Source organism: Schistocerca piceifrons, chromosome 11 (assembly GCF_021461385.2).
Source record: "Schistocerca piceifrons isolate TAMUIC-IGC-003096 chromosome 11, iqSchPice1.1, whole genome shotgun sequence".
NCBI lineage: Eukaryota > Metazoa > Arthropoda > Insecta > Orthoptera > Acrididae > Schistocerca > Schistocerca piceifrons.
Window position 1 is genome coordinate 79,789,084 of NC_060148.1, and position 24,098 is coordinate 79,813,181.

The 24,098-nt window shown below is 41.4% G+C and overlaps 1 protein-coding gene across 3 annotated transcripts in view; it reads left to right on the forward strand.

Moving 5' to 3' along the window:
- The window catches only part of LOC124720142, a 200,771-nt gene that overhangs the window by 54,081 nt on the left and 122,592 nt on the right, over window positions 1–24,098 (forward strand). For all 3 annotated transcript variants that reach the window (XM_047245443.1, XM_047245445.1, XM_047245444.1), the window contains exons 5-6: window positions 6,663–6,731; window positions 24,008–24,064. In XM_047245443.1, the coding sequence (XP_047101399.1) occupies window positions 6,663–6,731; window positions 24,008–24,064 (126 nt within the window). The remainder of the gene's footprint in view (window positions 1–6,662; window positions 6,732–24,007; window positions 24,065–24,098) is intronic.

Sequence of the window (24,098 nt, forward strand, 5' to 3'; positions counted from 1 at the left end):
CTACACACACCTGCCTCTGTATCTGGTGGTCTGGCTCATAAGGAGAGGTCCCCAGCAGTGGCATTAACTTTCTGAAACCGTCTGTACGGTGATGTGGGTCAAGGTCCAAGGTATCACACCCTGCAGCCATTCACTCTAGTGGGTTCTCATTTGAGAGTAATCGAGAAAAAAAAAATTGAATTTCACATGGTACTCTACAGATTTAAAACAACATACAGACTGGTTGCATAACCAAATGGTTAAGGTACTGTCCTTCCATGCTAAAGGTTTTGGGTTTAAGTCTCTTTTGTTTTTCCAGATGCTTTGAAACTTTTTATTTTTAAATCTGTATCAAAATGACTCTGATTATAATTTTTACTCAATTATTTGGTTTGAAAGTATCTTTTTTATTTCTGTTCCTTTCTTACGTCATATTAGTCATTGTATTAACTTCATTATTTGCTCGTTTTTTGTCCTTTCAGTCCTTTTCCACTAGGAATTTCTGTTCGTGTGATTTTGATTATTGTTCTGTATTAACTGTGATTTAATTTCTTCCATTTTGTAATCTCATATTTGTGTGTGTGTGTGTGTGTGTGTGTGTGGCGCGTCACCAACCACAGCAGTAAAAGTTTATATGCCAACTAGCTCTGCAAAGAATGATGAAATCGAAAAGAATGTGTGATGCATCAAAGAAAATCCAGGACAGAATAATGATAATATTATGAAAAGGATAGATTACTATTCATCATGTAGCAGAGATGTTGAGTCACAGACGGGAAACACAAAAAGACTACTCAACACACAAGCTTTTGGCCAGAAGGCCTTCTTCTGAAATAGACAACACACACACACACACACACACACACACACACACACACACACACACACACACATGCCCACATGCCCACATGCCCACACACACCTACACCCACACACACACACACACACCCACACACACACACCCACCCCCACCCACCCACCCACCCACCCACCCACCCACCCACACACACACACACACACACACACACACACACACACACACACACACACACGCCCCCCCACACACACTCTCTCTCTCTGTCTCTCTCTCTCTCTCTCTCTCTCTCTCTCTCTCTCTCTCTCTCTCTCTCTCTCTTCGTGCTGTGTGTCACGAGCTGCATGGAATGGGGCACGCACCTGTTTGGTTGAATTTGGCTCATGCCAGGTTGCTGAAAGTTAGCACTTTGCAGCAGAGTGTGGGCTAATGTGAAACTTACTGGCAGATTAAAACTGTGTGGCAGACCCAGACTCGAACTCAGGACCCTCGCCTTTTGTGGGCAAGTTCTCTACCATCTAGTTCTGCAAGATTTGCAGGAGAGCTTCTGTAAAGTTTGGAAGGTAGGAGACGAGGTAATGGTAGAAGTGAAGTTGTGAGGACGTGATGTGAGTCGTGCTTGGGTAGCTCAGATGGTAGAGCACTTGCCCACGAAAGGCAAAGGTCCCGAGTTCGAGTCTCGGTCCAGCCTACAGTTTTAATCTGCCAGTAGGTTTCAAGATGACAAAAGCTTCTGAAATGTGGTGCTACAGGTAATGCAGAAGATTAAATGAATAGATCAAATAAGTAATGAGAAGGTACAGAACTGAGTTAAGGAGAAAAGAAATTGATGGCAGAATTTGACTAAAGGGATTTATCAGCATGACACACCCCAAGGCACCAAAAAATCAGCAGTTTGGTAATGGAAGAAAGTACAGAGGATTGTATTGTTGAGGGAGACTGAGACTCGGCTACATTAAACAGTAGAGCACGGCACCTGTGTGGCAAAACTGAATGAGCAGCTTATGCCCTTTCCAACTTGATACAGCATCACTCACTTTCAGCAACCCGGCATGCACCAAATTCAACCAAACAGGTGTGTGCCCCATTCCATGACAGCACGAAGAGAGAGGGAGGGAGAGAGAGAGAGAGAGAGAGAGAGAGAGAGGGAGGGTGCGTGTGTGTGTGTGTGTGTGTGTGTGTGTGTGTGTGTTGTCTATTTCAGAAGAAGGCCTTCTGGCCTAAAGCTTATGTGTTGAGTAGTCTTTTTGTGTTTCCCGTCTGTGACTCAACATCTCTGCTACATGATGAGTAGCAATCTATCCTTTTCATAATATTATCATTATTCCGTCCTGGATTTTCTTTGGTGCATCAAAAATTCTTTTCGATTTCATCATTTTTTGCAGAGTTAGTTGGCATATAAACTTGTACTGCTGTGGTGGGTGACGTGCCCCCCCCCCCCCCCCCCCCCCCCTCACACACACACACACACACACACACACGTGCGTTGGGTCCGGAGGAAAGATACCTGCTTTGAGGAGTGATAGTATTAGTCATTTTGAACAAAAAAGTTCTACAAACATGTGTCGGGTTCTTAAAAGTTTCCAAAGAAATTAATTAAAACAGTGGGGAACAGGACACATACATGTGATAGTAAATGAAGCATAGTGATTTAGTAATTTGTTTAATTGTGTATGTTGGTTTAAGAGCAAAGTCTACAAGCACAGAGTGGACATAAAGGAGGAACTTCTCACTTGCATCTTGTACGTGTGTGCTCAAATAAAGGACTATGTGAATAAGCTCAGATCAGAAACACAACAGCTGTCTACAAGAGCTACAAAAATCATCGCAGTTGGTGACGGACTTTTGATCATCTTTTGTGAGGAAGTACACACAGTTCAGCAAAACACTAGAACATTTAGTATCAACTGCATTTGTCCTGTTCCCCTTTGCTTTTCTTAGTTTCCTCAGAAACTGTTAAGAACAGGACATAAGTTCATATGACATTTTTGTTGTAACTTCAGACATGAGCTAGAGAAAGTCTTGGGACCCTTGCAGTTTGTCTTGTATATTAATTACCTGGAAGACAGTAGTAATTGTAACTTTAGATTTTTTGTGGCTAATGCAATTGTATATAAACCCCTCATGAACCATGGACCTTGCCGTTGGTGGGTAGGCTTGCATGCCTCAGCGATACAGATGGCCGTACCGTAGGTGCAACCACAACGGAGGGGTATCTGTTGAGAGGCCAGACAAATGTGTGGTTCCTGAAGAGGGGCAGCAGACTTTTCAGTAGTTGCAGGGGCAACAGTCTGGATAATTGACTGACCTGGCCTTGGAACGCTAACCAAAATGGCCTTGCTGTGCTGGTACTGCGAACGGCTGAAAGCAAGGGGAAACTACAGCCGTAATTTTTCCCGAGGGCATGCAGCTTTACTGTATGGTTAAATGATGATGGCGTCCTCTTGGGTAAAATATTCCAGAGGTAAAATAGTCCCCCAATCAGATTTCCAGGCGGGGACTACTCAAGAGGACGTCGTTTAATCAGGAGGAAGAAAACTTGCGTTCTACGGATCGGAGTGTGGAATGTCAGATCCCTTAATCGGCCAGGTAGGTTAGAAAATTTAAAAAGGGAAATGGATAGGTTAAAGTTAGATATAGTGGGAATTAGTGAAGTTCGGTGGCAGGAGGAACAAGACTTTTGGTCAGGTGAATACCGGGTTGTAAATACAAAATCAAATAGGGGTAATGGAGGAGTAGGTTTAATAATGAATAAAAAAATAGGAATGCGGGTAAGCTACTACCAACATCAGAGTGAACGCATTATTGTGGCCAAGATAGACACAAAGCCCATGCCTACTACAGTAGTACAAGTTTATATGCCAACTAGCTCTGCAGATGATGAAGAAATTGATGAAATGTATGATGAGAGAAAAGAAATTATTCAGGTAGTGAAAGGAGACGAAAATTTAATAGTTATGGGTGACTGGAATTCGAGAGAAGGAAAAGGAAGAGAAGGAAACGTAGTAGGTGAATATGGATTGGGGCTAAGAAATGAAAGAGGAAGCCACCTAGTAGAATTTTACACGGAGCATAACTTAATGATAGCTAACACTTGGTTCCAGAATCGTGAAAGAAAGTTGTATACATGGAAGAACGCTGGAGATACTAGAAGGTATCAGATAGATTATGTAATGGTAAGACAGAGATTCATGAACCAGGTTATAAATTGTAAGACTTTTCCAGGGGCAGATGTGGACTCTTACCACAATCTATTGGTTATGAACTGTAGATTAAAACTGAAGAAACTGCAAAAAGGTAGGAATTGAAGGAGATGGGACCTGGATAAACTGACTAAACCAGAGGTTGTACAGAGTTTCAGGCAGAGCATAAGGGAACAATTGACAGGAATGGGGGAAAGAAATACAGTAGAAGAAGAATGGGTAGCTCTGAGGGATGAAGTAGTGAAGGCAGCAGAGGATCAAGTAGATAAAGAGACGAGGGCTAGTAGAAATCTTGGGTAGCAGAAGAAATATTGAATGTAATTGATGAAAGGAGAAAATATAAAAATGCAGTAAATGAAGCAGGCAAAAAGGAATACAAACGTCTCAAAAATGAGATCGACAGGAAGTGCAAAACGGCTAAGCAGGGATGGCTAGAGGACAAATGTAAGGATGTAGAGGCTTATCTCACTAGTGGTAAGATAGATACTGCCTACAGGAAAACTAAAGAGACCTTTGGAGAAAAGAGAACCACTTGTATGAATATCAAGAGCTCAGATGTACTTGAGGACAATATTATGGAAATGGAAGAGGATGTAGTTGAAGATGAAATGGGAGATATGATACTGTGTGAAGAGTTTGACAGAGCACTGAGAAACCTGAGTCAAAACAAGGCCCCGGGAGTAGACAACATTCCATTAGAACTACTGACGGCCTTGGGAAAGCCAGTACTGACAAAACTCTACCATCTGGTGAGCAAGATGTACGAGACAGGCGAAATGCCCTCAGACTTCAAGAATAATATAATAATTTCCATCCCAAAGAAAGCAGGTGTTGACAGATGTGAAAATTATCGAACTGTCAGTTTAATAAGCCACTGCTGCAAAATACTAACACGAATTCTTTACAGACGAATGGAAAAACTGATAGAAGCTGACCTCGGGGAAGATCTGTTTGGATTCCATAGAAATGTTGGAACACGTGAGGCAATACTGACCTTAAGACTTATCTTACAAGAAAGAGTAAGGAAAGGCAAACCTATGTTTCTAGCATTTGTAGACTTAGAGAAAGCTTTTGACAATGTTGACTGGAATACTCTCTTTCAAATTCTAAAGGTGGCAGGGGTAAAATACAGGGAGCGAAAGGCTATTTACAATTTGTACAGAAACCAGATGGCAGTTATATGAGTCGAGGGGCATGAAAGGGAAGCGGTTGTTGGGAAGGGATTGAGGCAGGGTTGTAGCCTATCCCCAATGTTATTCAATCTCTATATTGAGGAATCAGTAAACAAAACAAAAGAAAAAATCTGGGTAGGAATTAAAATCCATGGAGAAGAAATAAAAACTTCGAGGTTAACCGATGACATTGTAATTGTGTCTGAGACAGCTAAAGACCTGGAAGAGCAGTTGAACAGAATGGACAATGTTTTGAAAGGAGGATATAAGATGAACATCAACAAAAGCAAAATGAGGATAATGGAATGTAGTCGAATTAAGTCGGATGATGCTGAGGGAATTAGATTAGGAAATGAGACACTTAAAGTAGTGAAGGAGTTGTGCTATTTGGGGAGCAAAATAACTGATGATGGTCGAAGTAGAGAAGATATAAAATGTCGACTGGCAATGACAATGAAAGCGTTTCTGAAGAAGAGAAATTTGTTAACATCGAGTATAGATTTAAGTGTCAGGAAGTCGTTTCTGAAAGTATTTGTATGGAGTGTAGCCACGTATGGAAGTGAAACATTGACGATAAATAGTTTAGACAAGAAGAGAATAGAAGCTTTCGAAATGTGGTGTTACAGAAGAATGCTGAAGATTAGATGGGTAGATCACATAACTAATGAGGTATTGAATAGAATTGGGGAGAAGAGGAATTTGTGGCACAACTTGACAAGAAGGAGGGACAGTTTGCTAGGACATGTTGTGAGGCATCAAGGGATCACCAATTTAGTATTGGAGGGCAGCGTGGAGGATAAAAATCGTAGAGGGAGACCAAGAGATGAATACACTAAGCAGATTCAGAAGGATGTGGGCTGCAGTAGGTACTGGGAGATGAAGAAGCTTGCACAGGATAGAGTAGCATGGAAAGCTGCATCAAACCAGTCTCAGGACTGAAGACCACAACAACAACATATAATGAAGTCACAAATATTGTTTGATATCACATACAGTTGTACTGCAGTCCATAAGCATTGTCGTGGTACCAACTTGAATGCGTTTTGGAAGTTTAGAAATAATCTGTTCAGCTGTTTGGCCCAATCTGTGGCTCTCACAATGTCATAAGAAAAGAATGAAAGTTGGGCTTTTCACTGCTGATCCTTCTGGAATCCGAGATGGTTGGCACAGGGTAAGTAATGCTGTTAGCTCAGCCATTGTAATGCTATGAGACCTAATGTAGGGTAAGTTCACATGACTCTGTTGTGGAGTTGGACTGGTTGCCAAACCACAAATGGGGTCACGCACTCTCCTGTCAAAATTGTGTACAGTTAGTACCTATTGTGCATTGGTAGGACTGAGGGTGTTGCTCAATGTGTAATTGCATAGGTTGCTTAACTTTCCTTGTTTTATTTTAGTTGTGATGGAGCTCACTTTTGTTTGGATTAAAGTTAATGCTAACTAGTCACTTTTAATAGTTAGTGTACAGAAATACAGGTTCAATTCTTTTTTCAGGCGTATTGTAAGGCAGAAGAGCCTGTACTGGTTTCACTTGTCCCAGTGCTTCCCAAAGAAGAACATGTGGTAAGTTTTGTTATCAAGACATTTGCATTTGGTGATGAACTGGCTTAAGTGGAGACAATAATGAACCCATGATGTATCATAGAAGATATATTGAATCATACATTTTAGATGGATATGTAAGTCTCCGACACTGTTGACTGGAATATATATTTAATATTTATATTTAATATATCAACAAAATTAATCAATTTTTGTAAATATAATGTAATTGAATAGATAAAAAATCCACTCACCAAGTGCTGGCAGGAGAAAACACGTACAAAGAGATTGAAATTTGCAAGCTTTCAGACCAAGTGGCTCATTCCGCTGACAGAAGTGTTGAAGGGGATGGAAAGAGGGGTGAAGGAAAAGGTCTGGTGAGCTTTAGGCACTGGAGAGGACGAGCCACTGAATTGGAATTCGTGCAGATTTCAATATGTTTATATTTGTTTTCTCCTGCTGCCACTGCTCAGAATGCACTATGTGGAATTCTTAAGTTGTCACGCATGAAATAGAGGGAGCCAAAAGACATCTGTAACTTGTACAGAAACAAGACTTCAGTTGTAAGAAGCAAATTGCTGCAGCGCACCTACCGCGGAGTGCTGGCAGCCGAGTGTCTGCCAGCTGCACAAACCACGGCAGGGCCGAGAAGTCGACAAGTAGTTTTGTCAGAGGGCGTTGCCGGTGGCCGCACCAAAACGTCACTCGCTGCACGCTGTTAGCATTGGTGTGAGCCGATTGAGACCGTGTTCTGCTTCTGTGACCCAACCGAGCAGCCAATCGAAAAGCTGTGGTACTCTGCACACTGAGGATTTAAGCTCGCGCTAGGGCAGCTGAAGGCAGTGACATTGCCAGTCCGGAACCGTTGAATTCACCACAGCCACTGCCGTCCAGTTTGCTGTCCACTGCCACTCGCGACTGAGATGTCGCACACCCTAGGACCGGCCTCTGCCAGCTTGGCGTGTCTAGACTTAGTCATCGTTTCAGTGTTGGCAGCTAGGAGTATTAACTTTTTCGTTACTCGTACTCGGCGCAGACTTTGTGTTCACGACAAGTGTGCTCTACAGTCGCTTGTCGGAACTTTAACTTTTGTTCTGCTAATTATATTGTCCAGCAAGGGACTTGATTATTTATTTTCTAGTTATTGATGTTTTGCGAGACTGTGTTGTTTACTACAGTGTCAAAGAATAGCTCTTCTTGCCACAGCAATTTATTGAAGAAATATTTAATTTCTATGGTGTTAATTGATTAGGTTTTGGAAGACACTTCAAGAAGCATTTTAAAGTGTTGTTGTTAATGTTTTCTAAAGGCTCAAAACTGTGTGCATTCAACGTAATGGTGTCAGTAAATATTTTTCCAGTTTAGGGTACGTGCCTATCCCTCCTGTTGTTCAGCCTGTATACTCATCAAATAGCAAAGGAAACCAAAGAGAAATATGGAAAAAGTTATGAAGTTCAATAAGAAGAAATAAAAACTTTGAAGTTTGCCAGTGGTTTTGTCATTCTGATGATTAAAATTCTCCTCATTGTATTGCATTATTGTATAAAATACTTTAAATATAAACTATAAAACTGACATTTTGACCATTTTTCAATGGCCTTGTTTAGGCCTATCCTGATACTGCAGGAGGAAATATGCATCTGTTTATTGCAGACAGTTGGTGTCAGTACATCACATTTGTGAAACTTTATTAATCCTAGAATATAATAAGCTAATTATGGCAAAAGGGAGAGGGTAGGAAGGAAGTTACTCGTGAACTACACGGCTCGTTGACGATTGGAGACAGTTCGTATTTCGGCACTTGTTTTCTGGTGGGTATGTTTTCTGCCTAGTGCATGTGGAAATGCACTGAGAGTTCCTCTGTGGCTGATTATTAAGTCTGTGTCATCTGTGTGGGGAGCATTTCCTCCTGCAAAACCAGGGAAAACCCTGTGGGAGGCCAGTGCAGTACAGTTGAAATGTCAGTGTTATAGTTCAGCATTTAAAGTAGTTTACACAGGATGGAGCAGAGGAAACAATTTTTTTAAACTGCTAGTACTCAGTAACGATTGAGAGTATTGATCTTGAGTGATGGTTGGCAACAGCTCAGACAATGCAGATTGTGTGTGCGGTCGAGCAGTTCTTTAGAAAAGATTCTGTGGTACAGTCTAATGTTTTTTCCATTGAAAGTTTAGTGCAGCCCCAGATCGAAATACTGTACTCTGATGGGTTGTAGCATTAAGAAGCACTGGTTCAGCTTGAACTCCATAAAATGTAGACAGAGTGAGAATGGCAGTTCTTCCTAGTCTGAAAGGATCTGCCAGGTGACAGGCTGGCTGTATCACTGGGTATGTCACTTTGTTCACTTCAGTGTATCTTGGGCAATGATCTCAAGTTTCACCCCTACAAAATAAAGATTGTCTTGCATCTAAGTGAAATGGATTTTGTGAAATGCAGAGAAGTTTTTGGCATAATGGACATTATTCTTAGACCGAGCGAGGTGGCGCAGTGGTTAGACGCTGGACTCGCATTCGGGAGGACGACGGTTCAATCCCGCGTCTGGCAAATGCTGGGATGGTTCCTCTGAAAGGGCACAGCCGACTTCCTTCCCTAATCCGATGAGACTGATGACCTCGCTGTCTGGTCTCCTTCCCCAAAAACAACCCCAACACTATTCTTATGGAAGATGCAAATGTCCCAGTATTTGTGAACGACAAAGACCATTTTCATCTGGATTGTTATGTTAATGTACAGAACTGATGGTACTAGATGCCAGAAAACCCACAGGAACTACACCAAAAACCTCTCCATAGCTTAAAAGTAACAGTGTGGTTTGGTATATCTAAGATAGGCTTGTTGGACGTGACTTTCTTGAAGAGGGAGGAACCACAGTTATACAGTGACATCAGCATGTTATGTCAAAATGTTATACAGCTTTCTTCATCCAGAACTTGAACTTTGTCGAGTGAATGTGGGAGAAATCTGGTTCCAGGAGAACAATGCTACAGCTCACACTATGAGAGCACCCACGGAAACAGTTCAGCAGATGTTCCGAGGACACGTAATTTCACGATACGGTGATGTTCTTTGGCCCCCGTGCTTCTTTTTGTGGGGCTACTTGAAATCAAAAGTGTGAGTGAAAAAGTCCTGCACAATCGATTCAAGACTTCCATTCATCAGGGATTGAAGCTGTGCCAAAGAAATTGTTGGAGAGAGCCTTGCATAACTTGTATTTGCAGAACCTAATTAAGATATATACAGTGCTGTTTATCTGGGGGAACGCTGGGGGATGCGTACCCCTAAACTTTTTCGTTGACAAAGTAATTTTTTTACGATGTTGAGAACTTGGAAGAGTGCCAAAGATTTATTTCATGGACGTAAATTTTTTATTTAATTTTTTCGTGTTGGTAATTGCAATACGAATGATACTAGTGCAGTTTTTGGTGGGAAAATCGATGTCATTGACTGTTTCGAGCATTTCGCAGCTGCGGCAACCTTTCTCGGCAACTGAATCGCTGGCAGCCAGTTCGACAAGCATGTAGTGCCCTTGCCCGCTAATAGTGGGCGATAGTGGTGCTAAACGGATATGCGTACACTAAAATCGCATGCTTCATTAAGGTGATGGAAACTGAAGTGCTTCCCCCATGAACCATGGACCTTGCCGTTGGTGGGGAGGCTTGCGTGCCTCAGCGATAGAAATGGCCGTACCGTAGGTGCAACCACAACGGAGGGGCATCTGTTGAGAGGCCAGACAAACATGTGGTTCCTGAAGAGGGGCAGCAGCCTTTTCAGTAGTTGCAGGGGCAACAGTCTGGATGATTGACTGATCTGGCCTTGTAACATTAACCAAAACGGCCTTGCTGTGCTGGTACTGCGAACGGCTGAAAGCAAGGGGAAACTACAGCCGTAATTTTTCCTGAGGACATGCAGCTTTACTGTATGATTAAATGATGATGGCGTCCTCTTGGGTAAAATATTCCGGAGGTAAAATAGTCCCCCATTCGGATCTCCGGGCGGGGACTACTCAAGAGGACATCGTTATCAGGAGAAAGAAAACTGGCGTTCTACGGATTGGAGCGTGGAATGTTAGATCCCTTAATCGGGCAGGTAGGTTAGAAAATTTAAAAAGGGAAATGGATAGGTTAAAGTTAGATATAGTGGGAATTAGTGAAGTTCGATGGCAGGAGGAACAAGACTTTTGGTCAGGTGATTACAGGGTTATAAATACAAAATCACATAGGGGTAATGCAGGAGTAGGTTTAATAATGAATAAAAAAATAGGAGTGCGGGTTAGCTACTACAAACAGCATAGTGAACGCATTATTGTGGCCAAGATAGACACAAAGCCCATGCCTACTACAGTAGTACAAGTTTATATGCCAACTAGCTCTGCAGATGATGAAGAAATTGATGAAATGTATGACGTGATAAAAGAAATTATTCAGGTAGTGAAGGGAGACGAAAATTTAATAGTCATGGATGACTGGAATTCGTCAGTAGGAAAAGGGAGAGAAGGAAACATAGTAGGTGAATATGGATTGGGGGAAAGAAATGAAAGAGGAAGCCGCCTTGTAGAATTTTGCACAGAGCATAACTTAATCATAGCTAACACTTGGTTCAAGAATCATAAAAGAAGGTTGTATACCTGGAAGAATCCTGGAGATACTAAAAGGTATCAGATAGATTATATAATGGTAAGACAGAGATTTAGGAACCAGGTTTTAAATTGTAAGACATTTCCAGGGGCAGATGTGGATTCTGACCACAATCTATTGGTTATGAACTGCAGATTGAAACTGAAGAAACTGCAAAAAGGTGGGAATTTAAGGAGATGGGACCTGGATAAACTGAAAGAACCAGAGGTTGTAGAGAGTTTCAGGGAGAGCATAAGGGGACAATTGACAGAAATGGGGGAAAGAAATACAGTAGAAGAAGAATGGGTAGCTCTGAGGGATGAAGTAGTGAAGGCAGCAGAAGGTCAAGTAGGTAAAAAGACGAGGGCTAATAGAAATCTTTGGGTAACAGAAGAAATATTGAATTTAATTGATGAAAGGAGAAAATATAAAAATGCAGTAAATGAAGCAGGCAAAAAGGAAAACAAACGTCTCAAAAATGAGATCGACAGAAAGTGCAGAATGGCTAAGCAGGGATGGCTAGAGGACAAATGTAAGGATGTAGAGGCTTGTCTCACTAGGGGTAAGATAGATACTGGCTACAGGAAAATTAAAGAGACCTTTGGAGAAAAGAGAACCACTTGTATGAATATCAAGAGCTCAGATGGCAACCCAGTTCTAAGCAAAAAAGGAAGGCAGAAAGGTGGAAGGAGTATATAGAGGGTTTATACAAGGGCGATGTACTTGAGGACAATATTATGGAAATGGAAGAGGATGTAGATGAAGATGAAATGGGAGATAAGATACTGCGTGAAGAGTTTGACAGAGCACTGAAAGACCTGAGTCGAAACAAGGCCCCGGGAGTAGGCAACATTCCATTAGAACTACTGATGGCCTTGGGAGAGCCAGTCATGACAAAACTCTACCATCTGTTGAGGAAGATGTATGAGACAGGCGAAATACCCACAGACTTCAAGAAGAATATAATAATTCCAATCCCAAAGAAAGCAGGTGTTGACAGATGTGAAAATTACCGAACTATCAGTTTAATAAGTCACAGCTGCAAAATACTAACGCGAATTCTTTACAGACGAATGGAAAAACTGGTAGAAGCTGACCTCGGGGAAGATCAGTTTGGATTCCGTAGAAATATTGGAACACGTGAGGCAATACTAACCTTAAGACTTATCTAAAAAAAAAAGATTAAGAAAAGGCAAACCTACGTTTCTAGCATTTGTAGACTTAGAGAAAGCTTTTGACAACGTTAACTGGAATACTCTCTTTCAAATTCTGAAGGTGGCAGGGGTAAAATACAGGGAGCGAAAGGCTATTTACAATTTGTACAGAAACGAGATGGCAGTTATATGAGTCGAGGGGCATGAAAGGGAAGCAGTGGTTGGGAAAGGAGTGAGACAGGGTTGTAGCCTCTCCCCGATGTTATTCAATCTGTATATTGAGCAAGCAGTAAAGGAAACAAAAGAAAAATTCGGAGTAGGTATTAAAATTCATGAGAAGAAGTAAAAACTTTGAGGTTCGCCGATGACATTGTAATTCTGTCAGAGACAGCAAAGGACTTGGAAGAGCAGTTGAACGGAATGGACAGTGTCTTGAAAGGAGGATATAAGATGAACATCAACAAAAGCAAAACGAGGATAATGGAATGTAGTCAAATTAAATCGGATGATGCTGAGGGGATTAGATTAGGAAATGAGACACTTAAAGTAGTGAAGGAGTTGTGCTATTTAGGGAGTAAAATAACTGATGATGGTCGAAGTAGAGAGGATATAAAATGTAGACTGGCAATGGCAAGGAAAGCGTTTCTGAAGAAGAGAAATTTGTTAACATCGAGTATAGATTTAAGTGTCAGGAAGTCGTTTCTGACAGTATTTGTATGGAGTGTAGCCATGTATGGAAGTGAAACATGGACGATAACCAATTTGGACAAGAAGAGAATAGAAGCTTTCGAAATGTGGTGCTACAGAAGAATGCTGAAGATAAGGTGGGTAGATCACGTAACTAATGAGGAGGCATTGAATAGGATTGGGGAGAAGAGAAATTTGTGGCACAACTTGACTAGAAGAAGGGATCGGTTGGTAGGACATGTTTTGAGGCATCAAGGGATCACAAATTTATCATTGGAGGGCAGCGTGGAGGGTCAAAATCGTAGAGGGAGACCAAGAGATCAATACACTAAGCAGATTCAGAAGGTTGTAGGTTGTGGTAGGTAGTGGGAGATGCAGAGGCTTGCACAGGATAGAGTACCATGGAGAGCTGCATCAAACCAGTCTCGGGACTGAAGACTACGACAACAACAACAACAAACTGAAGTGTTCGATACCACGTTGTCTTGTATGTTCATGTGTTTCTTGGTATTGCCTGCTTTATTTGAGCAAAGTCAACTGAGGAGTCAGATACTTTTTTTTTTTTTTTAGCTCGACATGTTGATGACGTCATGGCTAAAAGCTGATGGGTGGTATCCCATGCTTCAGTTATAACTAATTTTCGCTGCATTATATCCCATGTCGGAGTACCCTCAAACTTTTTTTTAGAAAAAAAAGCACTGGATATATAGATACCAAAAATGCAATAAAAGTACTATTATTGAGAGGAAAAATTTTAAAAATAAAACCAGGTTTAAGTTATTCACTGGTGAAAAATATGCATTTCCTCTGCTCCACCCCCTGTACAATGACATGGTACAACACCCAGAAGAATTTTAATCATTGCAACACTGGCTGCAGAAGCCTGTGTGGTTAAGACATTATGATTCCCTCAGATTCAGTAAAGGACTTAAAAGAACAGTTGAATGGAATGGGCAGTATTTGAGAAGAGGTTATAAGGTGAACATCATCAAGATTAATGGCTGTAGTAAAATTAAATCAAGTGACACTGAGGGTATTAGATTAAAAAAAAAGATGCTCCAAAAGTAGTCGATAAGTTTTGTTATTTGGGCTGCAAAATACCTGACGATGGATGAAGTAAGGAAGAAATTAAATGCGTTGTGAAAGTTGCAAGCAAAGCATTTCTCAAATAAAGAAATTCTTTAACACTGAATATTAATTTAAATCTTAGGAAGTCTTTTGTCAAGGTGTTAGTATTCAGTGTTGTTGTATGGAAGAGAAATTGGGACAGTCATCATTTAAGACGAGACGGGAATAGCTTTTGAAATGTCATGCTATAGAAGATTGCCAAAGATTATATGGTACTGGATAATTAATCGAGAAATTCTGGATCAAATTTGAAAGAAAATAAATGTATCTCACAACTTGACTAAAAAAGGCCATGTTCTAGGGCATCAAGAAATTGTAAATTTGCTGATGGAGGGGAGAGAGGGGGATTAAAAATTGTAGAGAAAGATCAACGCTTCAATACATTAATCAAATATTGAAGTGGATGTAGGTTGTGATACGTATACTGTGATGAAGAAAGAAGTCTGCCAAAGATAGACTTGCGCTGTGGACCACAGCAGCTTTGAAACCTTAATTTTGTATGGAAGTTCAAATTAAGAGAGTGTAATCCCCATAATTTTCCTAACTATAGTGTAACTAGTGGATGCTTAAAATGTGTGAACTGTTTCAAGAAGTGTTTTAGGCCATTTTGTATATAGTGCTGCACTTAGTTCTGGAAATGTATACTGCAGTCAAATGAGGTGGCACTAGAAGTACACAATAATGGTCACACACCCTCACCTGTTCAAATTCATTGCTGACATATGTTTGGACTGAGGGTGAGGCCACCCTAGCCACATTCTGCCAGAACCTCAACGCCTTCTCCCCCTTTGCTTAACCCTGTTCTGCTCAACTAGAGCCATCTTCCTCAGTGTCGGCCTCCACCTCGAGGATAGCTTCATCGGTACCTCCGTCCATATCAAACCTTCCGAACACCGACAGTACCTCCACTTCGACAACTGCCATCTCTTTCGTATTGAGAAATCGCTTCCATACAGACTAACCACCTGTGGTCATCACGTCTGCAGTGTCGAGCAGTCCGTCTGTAAATATAGTGAGTGGCCCACCCAGGCCTTCACGGACCAAAATTACCCTCCCAACATTTTACAGAAACGGATCTCTCTTGCCCGGTCTCTCCAGCCATCTACCACCTCCTGCTTACCAGCCGTCTGGCTACGAAGGAGCATTCCTCTCGTGCCTTGGTACCGTGCAGGACGGGAGAGAAGGTTTCGACTACCTCTCACTGTGCCCCGAAATGAGGAATATTCTACCCACTATCCTTCCACCCTCGCCCACAATCCACTGCCTCGATGCTCGTATCCCTGGAATAGACCTCGAGGTAAGACGTATCTCATAAATCCTCCCGAACACGTACTCCAGTCGGGCATCTTCTACCCTGTCAGAGGCAGGGCTACCTGTGAAAGGAGTCATTTTATCTACAACCTGAACTACAACTGCTGTGCCACTTTCTACTTGGGTGTGACAGCTAGAAAGCTGTCTGTCTACACGAACGGCAACCTTTGGCCGAGAGCCAACTGGACTGCCCAGTTGTCGACCGTGCTGCCTGACACGGCATGCTTTACTTTAGTGATCGCTTGACAGTCTGTACCATCAGGGTCCTTGCTACTGACACCAGCTTTTCTGAACTGTGCAGGTGGGAACTCTCCCTGCAATATATCCTATATTACTGTAACCCCCCTGGCCCCAGCCTTCCCGAGTCCCTGTCCACCACGTACCTATCCCCTTCCCTGCTCACGCTCCAGCACTACAGTGTCTTCTATTCCACCTGCTAGTCACTAGGCACACCTCCCAGCTGCATCTAAATGCCCTACCACCCCCCCCCCCACCCCCCTGTGCCCACGCATGCTCCCACAAGCAGGATGACACCTTCCCCCATCCCACCCTGCTGTCCTCCCTCTGCAACCCATGCCACCTCCTTACCATCACAGACCGAGCGAGGTGGCACAGTGGTTAGCACACTGGACTCACATTTGGGAGGACGACGGTTCAATCCCGCGTCCGGCCATCCTGATTTAGGTTTTCCCTGATTTCCCTAAATCACTCCAGGCAAATGCCGGGATGGTTCCTTTGAAAGGGCACGGCCGACTTCCTTCCCCATCCTTCCCTAATCCGATGAGACCGATGACCTCGCTGTCTGGTCTCCCCTCCTCCCTTCCCCCCCCCCCCCCCCCCCCCCCAAAAAAAAAGAAAAAAAAAAAGAAAAAAAAAAAAAACAACCTTACCATCACAACTGAACAGCTGCTCCTGCTCCTGTCAGGCACATATATGACTCAGCTCAGCCACAGCTGTGTGTGTGTCCTTTATAGGAAGAATAGCAATGTATTCTTTTCATAATATTGTTAAAATAAATAAAGTTTTTATTCAGGAGAACTGAGCAGCAAGAACATTGTGTAAAGTAGACAGTGATACGCCTTGCAGGGGCTGCTTTAAGGATATCAAAATTATCCGCTATCATCCTGGTATATTTACTTCGCAACAATTTTTGTTACTTATAATAAAAATTGCCTTCAGCTGAAAAGTGATTTGCACAGTCACTAAATGACACACAAATAATTTTCATGTTGACGCTTTTCCTTCTGGTCTAGTATACAGAGTTAAGTTACGTACTCTGGTGCAAAGTATTTCAACATATCCTACCAGACATAAAGAAAGATGTTTGGGCAGGAATGTTTGGCAGTTGATAAGAAAATCGAAAACGTTCCTTGTTGGCCATTCCTTCTAAAATTATCTTAATCTGTAGATTCAAGAATAGAAAATTCATGTTAGCTACATGACAAGCAACAGTGTTCATTGGAATCTACATCTACATCCAGATTCCACTAGCCACTGTATGGTGTGTGTTGGAAGGTACCCTGTTCTATGACTAGTCATTTCCTTTCCTCATTCACCTGCAAATATAGTGAGGGAAGAACAACTCTCTGTATGCCTCCTTATGGCCCCTAATCTCTCTGATCTTATCTTCGTGGTCCTTCCGTGAACTTTACACTGGTGGCAGTAGAATTGCTCTGCAGTCAGCCTCAAATAGTGGTTCTCTACATTTCTAAATAGTGCCCTTTGAAAAGAATGTTGCCATTCCTCCGTTGATTCCATTTAAGTTCTCAAAGCATCTCCATAATACTTGATAGTTGTTGAAACATATTAGTAACAAATCTAGTAGCCCGCCTCTGAATTGAATTGCTTCAATGTTTTCCTTCAATCCAATCTGGTGCGGATCCCAATCATTCGAGCAGTGCTCGAGAAGAGGTTGCACTGGTGTCCTACATGTGGTGTCCTTTACAGATGAACCTCACTTTCCTAAAATTCTCCCAATAAACCAAAGTGGACCATTCGCCTTCCCTACTGCAGTCCTTATATGCTCATTCAGTTTCGTATCGCTTTGCATCATGCCTAGATATTTAATTGACGTGACTGTGTCATGCATCTCACTATTTGTACACTATGGGTTTGTTTTACCTAGTCGTCTGCATTAGCTTACATTTTTCTACATTTAGAGGTAGCAGCTATTCATCACACCAACTAGAAATTTTGTCCGAGTCATCTAGTATCCTTCTACAGTCACTCAACAATGGCACCTTACCGTACACAGCATTAGCAAACAACTGCAGATTACTGTCCACCAAATCAATTACATATGTAGGAAAATAACAACTTTCCTGTCACATTTTTCCGAGGCACTCCTGTCTGAACACACGCCATCAGGGACACCGTACTGGGTTCTGTTACTCAAGCAGTTTTTGAGCCACTCACATAACCTGGGGACCAATTCTGTATGCTTGTACCTTAATTAACATTCGGCATTGTGGTTCCATGTCAGATGCTTTACAGAAATCTAGGGGTATGGAGTGCTGCGTGACAAACATTTTTTTGTTTTAAACAGCGCTGTGTTGGGACCCCTGACGTTCTCTCAGCATGATTGATCAAAGGTGTACATCCAGGTGTTTTGCCGAGTTGTCGTTTCCATCTCGTGCACAATATTTCAACTGGACGAGACGTCTTCTTTAGGTGCTGTGAGTTTTACTGTTTCGTGCACTCACTGGCTGGACTCCACTCCACACATTCTGGATGGAGTCTGGGAAGTGAGTAACAGCAAAACTTACAGCACCTGTGGAAGATGGCTTGTGCATAAAATGGAACTGACAGTTCAGCAGAATGGTTGGTAGCACACAGTAATAGATTTCGTTATTAGCATCTGCAGCTGTTTTCTTTGAAAATTGACAGTGTAATGAAGTAAATCACTCACAGAAAGAGGAAGTGTTATATCGTGAAGCACCAGTCTGATACTTGTCAACCGTCATGGTGATGTTGATCATGATTAAAATTTCATTCCATTTTGAACTGGCATCATCAAAATCAGCATGGGTGCAAATGTAGTAAATTCCTTGTGGCATATGTTTATTCATCGATAAAAGCTTATATGGTTTTGATGGTGTTTCAGTAGAGCACTAAAGATTTATTCCCACACAGTAAGCCTGGTATTATTGTAAATATGTAATGCATCACTGATTCAAGACTTTCTTCCAGAGAAACTGAAATACACCATTGTTAACTCCTCTTTAAGTAAGGTTATAGGAGAGGTCAATAACTGCTGACCTGTTTCATTGTTGACATCATTTTCCAAAATGCAGTTGAATACCAGCAGTTCTCAATCTTGTAATGGCTTTTGTTACCACTGGAAAGTTGGCATTGGTGATGCCAAGTTTCCAGACAAGGTGTGTGTGTAAAGACCTCTTTCACAGTTTTGATAGCACTTGATTCATAGCTGTTGAGCTCACGAAAGATTACCTTTCTTTTAATGTGTATCGTCCAGTAATATTCAGCAGCATTAAGCCAAGAATTCAATCAGGGTGAGGGAAGAAGGGCAGTGACGGTGCTCGTTCCTTGAATTTCTGCACCCGTAGTGGGGCGTTCGCATTAATTGTCTGGCCCCCAAGAAATTTGTTTGCCCACATCAGAGCAATTTGATTGCACATCTTCTGCAACTCCGCATGCTTGAGGTAAGTGACTCAAACCATACTACGGTAGAGAATTTGAAGCCCTTGGCAGCTTTAGCCATGTGTTAAGTACCATCTGTTACCAGCAGCAAAACATTTTCTCTGTTCACAACATCTGGCCACAGTAGTTACATAAAGTTGTGAAAAAAAATGGAAACTGTTGAATTTTGTACTCTCTCGAGAGATTCACATGTTAGGAGAAACATTTTTCCTGGCCTGTCAACTTTTAGAACACCACCATAACATTTGTAGCATAACATTTTCAACACAATGTCGACCCACATTGAGAACTTTGCATAGGGACGTTGATCTTTCAGCCAGCAACACTAATTCATATTTTTTGAGCTACTCTTCATAGCAGACAAATAAATTGTTTTTTCTCAGTATAGATTCGCCTGGAACAGGATGTTTTGTGTACCTCTCAAGAACTGTCTGAAATGTGGATTCTGCAGCTTCTCCGATGGGATGTTGCAGGACACCATCATTTCACCACATCTTTGAATGATTGTATAGTTTAAGATGAACTTGTCTGCTCAACTAACAGCATTTGTCTGCTGCCATTTTCTGCACTTCTCTTCACACAGCTGCTGTATTTGGTGCTATTACATTGTTGTTGCACATAAAAGTGCTTTTCTCTACTAATTTTGACTTCACTTAATTAACAAAATAACATTTCCCCACCAGTACTGAAGAACTTATCATAAAAATCACGAACGAAACCATGCAACTCCATGCTGGTGGACCGCTTTACTTGAAGCACTTGAGTTTATATTCTAACTGAACAGTGTGACCATATGCGTGATGTTTATTACGTTGGAAGCTGCCTTTGTTGGTTTTGAGAGTGTTTTGTTGACCCCGCCCAACAATGTATTACATCAGCAAACTGACTAATGTGTAATGCTGCTTGTCTACTGTTGTTGTTGTTGTTGTTGTCGTCTTCGGTCCAGAAACTGGTTTAATGCAGCTCTCCATGCTACACTATCCTGTGCAAGCTTCTTCATCTCCCAGTACCTACTGCAACCTACATCCTTTTGAACCTGTTTAGTGTATTCATCTCTTGGTCTTCCTCTACGATTTTTACTCTCCACGCTGCCCTCAAAAACTAAATTGGTGTTCCCTTGATGCCTCAGAACATGTCCTACCAACCGATCCCTTCTTCTTGTCAAGTTGTGCCACAAACTCCTCTTCTCCCCAATCCTATTCAATACCTCCTCATTAGTTGAATGATCTACCCATCTAATCTTCAGCATTCTTCTGTAGCACCACATTTCGAAACCTTCTATTCTCTTCTTGTCCAAACTATTTACCGTCCATGTTTCACTTCCATACATGGTTACACTCCATACAAATACTTTCAGGAAAGACTTCGTGACACTTAAATTTATTCTTAATGTTAACAAATTTCTCTTCTTCAGAAACAGTTTCCTTGTCATTGCCAGTCTAAATTTTATATCCTCTCTACTGCGACCATCGCCAGTTATTTTGTTCCCCAAATAGCAAAACTCATATACTACTTGAAATGTATCGTTTCCTAGTCTAATTCCCTCAGCATCACGTGATTTAATTCGACTACATTCCATTAGTCTCATGTTGCTTTTGTTGATGTTCATCTTATCTCCTCCTTTCAAGACACTGTTTATTCCACTCAACTGCTCTTCCAGGTCCTTAGCTGTCTCTGACAAAATTACATTGTCCTTGGAAAACCTCAAAGTTTTTATTTCTTCTTCATGGATTTTAATTCCTTCCCCAAATTTTTCTTTTGTTTCCTGTGCTGCTTGCTCAATATACAGATTGAATAACATAAGGGATAGGCTACAACCCTGTCTCACTCCCTTCCCAGCCACTGCTTCCCTTTCATGTCTTTCCATCTGGTTTCTGTACAAATTATAAATAGCCTTTTACTCCCTGCATTTGGCTCCTGCCACCTTCAGAATTTGAAAGAGGTTATTCCGGTCAACATTGTCAAAAGCCTTCTCTACAAATGCTAGAAACGTAGGTTTGCCTTTCCGTAATCTGTCTTCTAAGATAAGTTGTAGGGTCAGTATTGCCTCACGTGTTCCAACATTTCTACGAATCCAAACTGATCTTCCCCAAGGTCGGCTTCTACCAGTCTGCTATAGTACTGATAAATAAAGCTTTGTAGTAATTCAGGGTGTATACGACCCGGGACAACCGGGAATTCCGGGAAAAACCCAGGAATTTTTTCATCCAGGAGAAAACCGGGAAAAACCCGGGAATTTTTCGGAATTCCGGGGATTTTTCATTGTTTTAGCTTTCAGTTACATTTTTGTAGTTTTGACTGCAGAATTGATTCTCTAGCAAAGAATGTTATTGTATCCTGCTACTGGAGAATGATACTGCAGCAATAAAATATAAACGAGAGGGAAAAAAATAAAACTGTAGTGGCAAAGGAAATGTGCATTTTACGACAACAAAACACCGTGCACGCACAAGCGTCTACAGATAGCAAAAATATGTTAAAGGCTGTAGGGCGCAGACTGTAATTCTTCGTAACAATAAACTGCTTGCTATGAGCATGACGTCACAACTGTTCACATTAGGTTCGTTTGACCAGTTGCCAGCGGTCTGTTGCGCATGCGCATTTGACTCGCATATAAGCAGTACCTTCTCTCGCTTCCCACTTCTTGAAGTTTGGCTGTTAGCTGCATCGGTAGTAGCAGCAAGCAGCCAGATGCAAACGAGAAAAATTTTTCTCGCGCTCCCTAGCTGCCAGATTCGTGCTTGCACAGAGTTGTCTGAGTTGTGGTGGGGAGGGGATTAGTCTCCACGTGACCCGTGTTTACGTTAAGTGATTTCGCTGCTTCTCTTCGTGTACAGCTCCCACGTCAAATGAAAACAAAACGGATTCCTGTGGCCGGGAGCTATCAAGTGAATTAAAATGCATTCCCATAATTACAGAGGGCAAAAATATATTATTAATTTCAGTTTCTGATTTTATTTTCTTTCCAAGTTAGTAGCAGTCAAGCATTAATCGCCTTGCAGAAGAATGAAGTTATTTTTGCAAGTTTGCTAAAGAAATTCCGCTGAGGCAATCATTTTGTTTGAAATGAAGTGTTTCATTTAACAATTTTGGGTACTTCCAACTGTTCGGTGAATTTCAAGTGCACGTTATCATCTTCTGCCATGTATGGCATTATGCCATAATAAAGAACCAAACATGAGATCGTAGAGTACTGGTACTCCAAGAAAATTTACATCCCAAAAACCACACTGAAAAGCTTAATATCAGATGGGACCTACTTCATTGTGAATCTGGAAAAAACCAATGTGCACTTCGAGCCGAATTATGCATTTTAGTATGATTCACAAAATTTTGATGCCTTTTGGAGTATCCTCTGATGCCCTGTTTCTTTTATGGTGTAGTGTAAGCTCTCTTAGTGCTTTATACACACGAACATGCGGGCTTCCTACACCACTGCAGTTGCACACGCACAATAATTCGTTTTTGGCGCTCTCTGGCAACTGGTAAATCGAACCTATAACTAACAGTATTGTGAACGGTGGTTAGAAAAGCGTTACTTTCAAAGTAAATTTCTTTTTACGCAAGATGAATTATGTTTCGTGTGTGAAAGTGGGATGGATATCTAAATCACAGAGCGTTCGAAACTGAACAGTTTGAGGACCAGCCACTTCAAGAATTTCGAGCCGAGGCATTTATGTCACAATTTTAAATTTACTGGCACATTTGTGTGATGTATCTTAAAGTATATCACACCAAAAAAAGACCAATATTACACGTGAAAGCTTAGCTTTTCTTCTAGATATACGGTACTGTGTACATGAATGTAAACCGTTAACTTTTCCTCTTGTGTGTTCGCGCTATGTAACCAGTAATCTTGCTAGTGGCTGACTATAACACGTGTCCTATGCTCTGAATAGCTGCTGTCATCGGCTGGCGAGATCTCGTGGCTTGAGATATGACTCGCTTACAAAAGGACATCACAACCTCGGTTGCAACGCTCCGGAAACTAACAAGCTGTGTTTGGTGCAATTCGAATTTATACTTTCGTAATACGAAAATATGCAGCGTATATGTTGCTGCAAATCAAAGGTCTTTCCAAAACTTCTCTGCTCCGGCTTTTCTTTTTTTTTCCGGGAAGTTCTACGCGATTATATAAAACGTTAACCATTCAAAGGATTGATAAGTTTTACAGTTCCGAGGGAACTTTTTCTGTGCTAAGTGACAGTAGGTCGCCCAGGAAAAAGCATATTTTTTAAACGGGATATCCGGGAGAAATCCGGGAATAATCCGGGAATTTTTTTTCCTTGTCCCTGTATACACCCTGTAATTGTTGTGTTTAGGTGTGACAATATCATCTGAAACATTGTCATACGAGCAACATTTTCATGTTTTTATTCTTGTGTCCATAAAGATACAACAAATATATGTACTTTTGCAAAATGGGGCGGAAATATGACCTGTTACTTAAAAAGGATTAAATATGACTTTGTATGCACAATAAAAGTACATTTTTTTTACACTTTAACATCTGAATTTTTGCATAAATTGTTGTTAAATTCACCATGAAGTTCAGGAAAAAGTATGACTTGCCATTAAAATGTGTGCCCTTGTTATGATTACTTGAAGTGAAAAGTGAAGTGCCAAAAAAATTCAGTAATGTACCGTAATGAAACAGAGAATTAAACCTTTTAAACGCAATTTCCGTCACCTACTTTTTATACTGATACATTATAAATCTGACATCTGTCGTAAATTTTTCCAGGTTAATGAATCACCGGAGGACTTTGAAGAGGGCAGTGGTCCATTGGTAATAAATCTGGTGAGTCACTAAGTTTTATAATATTTTACTGCTT